Below are 6,000 nucleotides of genomic sequence, written 5' to 3' on the forward strand. Positions count from 1 at the left end.
ATTTGGTCTTCCTCTAACAAAACAAAAATATATTTTCAAAAATTACAAAAAAATAATGAAATAAAATAGGCTATTGAACTACTAATATTTTGTCCAATAGCCTTCAGCTTCTCTGACAGCTTTTGCTCGCCTAGGCGTGGAGTCGACGAGCCTCCGAAAATAATCAAGATCCTGGGCGATGTCCTCCCAAGCGTCAAGAACATGTTCACAGAGTTCGTCACTAAATTGGACCTACCTGGTTTTTCCCCCAAACCCCTCAATTGGTATTCATATAAAATCCAAAAGAATGTTACCTACAAGTAAATGGAACATAGCCCCTGGACCTTATACTAACTACATACATTACAAAATAGTTCTTAAATCTCCATTTTGTTATTTTTATCATTCTACAGTCTATTGTATAGGCCTATAATATCCGTAGTCACATCAATATTACGAAAAATAATATAATTAAAGGGAGGATTTATGAGATTCTTTTGGGAAATTATGATCAAGTGTTTGAGCCCACTCAATGTTTCTAAAAAGTTGGCGCCACTAAACCCATTCCATAAATAGCAAGAGACAGGAAAATGAACTTTCATCAGGTTGCTATCAAACCTGAGAGGATAAAAAGAAAGGAGGGAGCACTCCAAGCAAATATTCAAATATATCGGTGCGACACCTTCTATGCCCCATAATCCTCCGCGAAATACCACCAATCGCCAAATATTTAATTCCTACTATCGTTTTCGGTCATACGTAAACGGTTTAGAATGGATGTGGAGATAACAGGAGTATTAGCAAATTATGATCGGGACGAAATTGAAATACAAACTGCTGAGCCATTTATACCCGAACCCACGCTTTCAGAAGTCGATATTGCGATAGAAAATCTGAAAAAGTACAAGTCTTCAGGTATCGATCAAATTCCAGCAGAATTAATACGAGAGGGTGGAAGTGCATTATATAGCGAAATTTATAAACTTGTACTTGCTATTTGGGAAAGGGAAATTGTACCATAACAATGGAAGGAGTCCATAATTATACCTATTTTTAAGAAGGGGGACAAAACTAACTGTGGTAACTTTCGAGGAATATCACTTTTGTTGACGTCGTACAAAATTTTGTCCAATATTCTTTTGAGAAGATTAACTCCGTACGTAGATGAAATTATTGAGGATCATCAGTGCGGTTTTAGGCGTAATAGATCGACTATTGATCAGATTTTTTGTATTCGACAGATAATGGAGAAAAAATGGGAGTATAAGGGTACAGTACATCAGTTATTCATAGATTTCAAAAAGGCATATGACTCGGTTAAGAGGGAAGTATTATATGATATTCTTATTGAATTTGATTAGTTAAAATGTGTCTCAGTGAAACATACAGCAGAGTCCGTATAGGTCAGTTTCTATCTGATGCTTTTCCAATTCACTGCGGGCTAAAGCAGGGAGATGCACTATCACCTTTACTTTTTAACTTCGCTTTAGAATATGCCATTAGGAAAGTTCAGGATAACAGGCAGGGTTTGGAATTGAACGGGTTACATCAGCTTCTTGTCTATGCGGATGACGTGAATATGTTAGGAGAAAATCCACAAACGATTAGGGAAAACACGGGAATTTTACTGGAAGCAAGTAAAGCGATCGGTTTGGAAGTAAATCCCGAAAAGACAAAGTATATGATTATGTCTCGTGACCAGAATATTGTACGAAATGGAAATATAAAAATTGGAGATTTATCTTTCGAAGGGGTGGAAAAATTCAAATATCTTGGAGCAACAGTAACAAATATAAATGACACTCGGGAGGAAATTAAATGCAGAATAAATATGGGAAATGTGTGTTATTATTCGGTTGAGAAGCTTTTATCATCTAGTCTGCTGTCAAAAAATCTTACAGTTAGAATTTATAAAACAGTTATATTACCGGTTGTTCTGTATAGTTGTGAAACTTGGACTCTCACTCTGAGAGAGGAACATAGGTTAAGGGTGTTTGAGAATAAGGTTCTTAGGATAATATTTGGGGCTAAGCGGGATGAAGTTACAGGAGAATGGAGAAAGTTACACAACGCAGAACTGCACGCATTGTATTCTTCACCTGACATAATTAGGAACATTAAATCCAGACGTTTGAGATGGGTAGGGCATGTAGCACGTATGGGCGAATCGAGAAGTGCATATAGAGTTTTAGTTGGGAGGCCGGAGGGAAAAAGACCTTTGGGGAGGCCGAGACGTAGATGGGAGGATAATATTAAAATGGATTTGAAGGAGGTGGGATATGATGATAGAGACTGGATTAATCTTGCACAGGATAGGGACCGATGGCGGGCTTATGTGAGGGCGGCAATGAACTTTCGGGTTCCTTAAAAGCCATTTGTAAGTAAGTAAGTATTAGCAGATTATTGTATCAATGTAAATTTCACTTGTATTAAAAGTGTTACGGTTGTGACATGGACTGAACATTTCATTTCCACATTCTTTCTTTTGTCAAGAACGATGTTGGCACTCCTTCACATGTTAAAGCGCAGGGGGACATATACCTTATTTTATTTCAAGGTGTGCAGTTCGGTGGATCCTTTGAACACCCACTTACAGATTTATGACTTCCTACACAAACAACTCTGACAATTCCATCCTGTCCCTTCGTCCCAACATTGCACAGTTGCCACAATCCTGGTGACCCTCGAAATGAGACTGACGGCATTCTTGGAATTCGGAAAAGATGCGACAACTCTGCCTCCACGTGGATTTGACGGGAGCCTGTCAATTCTTCTGAACGAGGGTTGTGATTGGTTACTGACAGGAGAAGACAAGATTTCCGTTACAGTAAGGATGACATTCATTTATGGCAACCAATTAGTAGGGGGCAGTAGAAGGTCTGTCGGCAAAGTCCTTTCTATGAAACTGCACTGCATGAAATAAAATAAGGTATATCAACGGACATATTCTACAGTTGAGCCGAGCAGAATATTAGCTTATTTAAAAAAAAATAACACTTGCTGAACTTGACTACACTTTTGAAATATTCACAACAACATTAAACAATTTGTAATAGTAATAATATGAACAAAACAACTGATAAACACACCGGAAAAAGGAATGAACTATGGGTAATTTGACGGCCATATTAGTACACCTTTTTGGTTCCACCGTTTCAAGCTTATGGCCCGGGGTTGTATCAAACACTATTGACGGTTGCATTGCTTGTTGCAGCATTCTGTGCATCAAGGAAGAGTTGGGGCAGCTCAGTCTACAGTCCTCCTCGCCCAAAGAAGAGCCTCCACCAGAAGAGCCCTGCGACGACGAGAGCCACGACAACTCCAGCAAGCAGTCCCCGCCCAGCCCTGGCGTCAGCGTCGACTACCAGGACCCCTCGGCAGCTCAGCGGGCGGGCTGGATCGACGGGCTCCTGGGCTGTCTGCGCCCTGTCTGGACTATTATCGGCAAGGCTGCTGCCAACGAGATTAAAGGGCGGCAAGGTGATTGTTACAGTATTCAGTCGTTAATATAGTTATTAATTTGTTAAATTATTTTTTCATAATTTCATTTGCTCGTAACACAGTATAAGAAGAATCAGTAGGGACAACTCTTGTCGGCACCTTTGATGTTGTTGGTACTAAATTCAAGCTCAGTAAGGTTTAGTTCTCAATGAATCAAACTATGTCGCTAGTATCAAACCACTATCAAAATATTAGTAAAATGTTTATTTATTTATTTTATTGGTCAGTAATACGAATAATCTTGTATGTATATCCATTGTTGACGTTCATGTTCGCACTTCACCGCAACGGACGCCATGATGTATTATGTTGTACTTGGATCAATTTTACCAACATAAGCCTCAAACAGTGATTTGAATGTTAGCATCAATTAGTGAATATTTTCATGATGATTGCATACAGAAGTAATTATTATTATGGTTATATTGCCATTCCTTTGCCTCATGTCTTTAAAATTGTTAAAAAATGAGTAATGAATGTTTTCAGTTAATATTAAATTATGCCAGCCTGTCGTAGATGGAGAACCATCTGGTGGAGGTTCCAGATAATACACCCGGTTTCGTGACATGCGCACTCAGAATTTGTTCCAACGAAATGGCTTAGGTGTCTTTACTGTATGTTCTGTATACTCTGTTCATAACTTCATTATTTTGTTCGCCCATTTTCCTGATTAGTTCGTTCTTTCGTGCTTGCTCATTCTCTCATTCATTTGTACTCGCTCATTTTACAGTCTTCCCTCCTCGCTAATTTGTTAACAATTCATCTTGTCTCATCTGTTCGCTCTTTTACCTTCCCGAACTTGTTCGCTTTTACCCTCGTTCATTTGTTTGCTCTTTAATTCGCCGTTCATTTGTTTGCTCTTTTATTTGTTTTCTCTTTTATTCCCCGTTCATTTGTTTGCTGTTTTATTCCTCATTTATTTGTTTTCTCTTTATTCCCCGTTCATTTGTTTACTCTTTTATTCCTCTTTCATTTGTTTTCTCTTTTATTCCTCGCTCATTTGTTCACTCTTTTGTTCTCGCTCATTTCTTCGCTCTTTTTGTCCTCGCTCATTTCTTTGCTCTTTTTGTCCTCGTTCATTTATTTGCTCTTCTATTCCTAATTAATTCGTTTGCTCTTTTATTCCTCGCTCATTTGTTCATTATTTTGTTCTCGCTCATTTCTTCGCTCCTTTTGTCCTCCCTCATTTGTTCGCTCTTCTGTCCTCGCTCATTTGTTCGCTCTTTTGTTCTCGTTCATTTCTTCGCTCTTTTGTTCTCTCTCATTTGTTCATTCTTTTGCCCTCGCTCATTTCTTTGCTCTTTTTGTCCTCGCTCATTTCTTTGCTCTTTTTGTCCTCGCTCATTTGTTCGCTGTTTTGTTCTCGTTCATTTCTTCGCTCTTTTGTTCTCTCTCATTTCTTCGCTCTTTTTGTCCTCGCTCATTTGTTCATTCTTTTGCCCTCGCTCATTTCTTTGCTCTTTTTGTCCTCGTTTGTTTGCTCTTCTATTCCTCATTAATTTGTTTGCTCTTTTATTCCTCGCTCATTTGTTCACTCTTTTGTTCTCGCTCATTTCTTCCCTCCTTTTGTCTTCCCTCATTTGTTCGCTCTTTTGTCCTCGCTCATTTGTTCGCTCTTTTGTTCTCGTTCATTTCTTCGCTCTTTTGTTCTCGCTCATCTGAATGGGCACGTGATCTGTCAGGCAGATGTTTCCCTTTCTTTGTGAGGAATTATTATTATTATTATTATTATTATTATTATTATTATTATTATTATTATTATTATTATTATTATTATTATAAATTAAATTAAAATTAGTGAGATTGTGTCAAAATAAAGTAAAGTAAATTAAATTAAAAATAAGTTAAAATAAATTAAACTGAAAATAAATTATAAATTAAATTAAGTTGAAATAAACTGGATTCGCTAGCAGTAAGTTGTCAAAACACAAAGGACAAAAGAATGTTAGGAATATGGCTGTATTGTTCTTAGACATTCTCCCATTCACCTCTTCCAAACATTTGACGTTAGAAGTTTCAACCCTGCTGGTGTCAGGCAGTAATTCATAAACAGTGAGTAACCCTGTTTACATAACTGTGAAAGAATTAGTCACACAATGAGCAGAAGTTTGACATTTTCACCACTTTTTCTCCCTTTTATTTTTTATAGGGTGAAGAACCGTCCTTTATGGCCAATACAAGGAGATAATATTCACAAAAATAAATCTATAGAACGGTGAAAAAATATTCTCTAAGTACAATAACTCTTGGGCAGTATTTTTTTTGCGTCATATTTTAAAGTTTTATATCATATTTTGATGTTTTATGGCAAAAATGCATGCATATTTCCCGAGTTTTTAGTATAAATCTGAGCCCTAGTTTTAATGCACCAAATTTATTCTTAGAGATTATTTCTTATCCATATATTGAACTTAGATTAGCTGTGTATCTAGATGCTGCCGAAGATCTGTGCTGATGTGCTTTCATCAAATATAAATCAGTGTTCGTAATTGTGTGTAGATGACTGGGAGATCCCATTCG

General features: G+C 37.3%; 1 protein-coding gene across 6 annotated transcripts in view; it reads left to right on the forward strand.

Moving 5' to 3' along the window:
* The window catches only part of wnd (wallenda), a 199,052-nt gene that overhangs the window by 139,978 nt on the left and 53,074 nt on the right, over nt 1-6,000 (forward strand). For all 6 annotated transcript variants that reach the window (XR_011335770.1, XM_069844634.1, XM_069844607.1 and 3 more), the window contains 2 exons: nt 3,194-3,459; nt 5,980-6,000. The exon at nt 5,980-6,000 is cut by the window's right edge and continues 163 nt beyond it. Coding sequence is in view for 5 of the 6 variants with exons in the window: in XM_069844634.1 (XP_069700735.1) it covers nt 3,194-3,459; nt 5,980-6,000 (287 nt within the window). In the remaining variant the exon portion in view is untranslated. The remainder of the gene's footprint in view (nt 1-3,193; nt 3,460-5,979) is intronic.

This window comes from Periplaneta americana, chromosome 1, assembly GCF_040183065.1.
Source record: "Periplaneta americana isolate PAMFEO1 chromosome 1, P.americana_PAMFEO1_priV1, whole genome shotgun sequence".
Lineage (NCBI taxonomy): Eukaryota > Metazoa > Arthropoda > Insecta > Blattodea > Blattidae > Periplaneta > Periplaneta americana.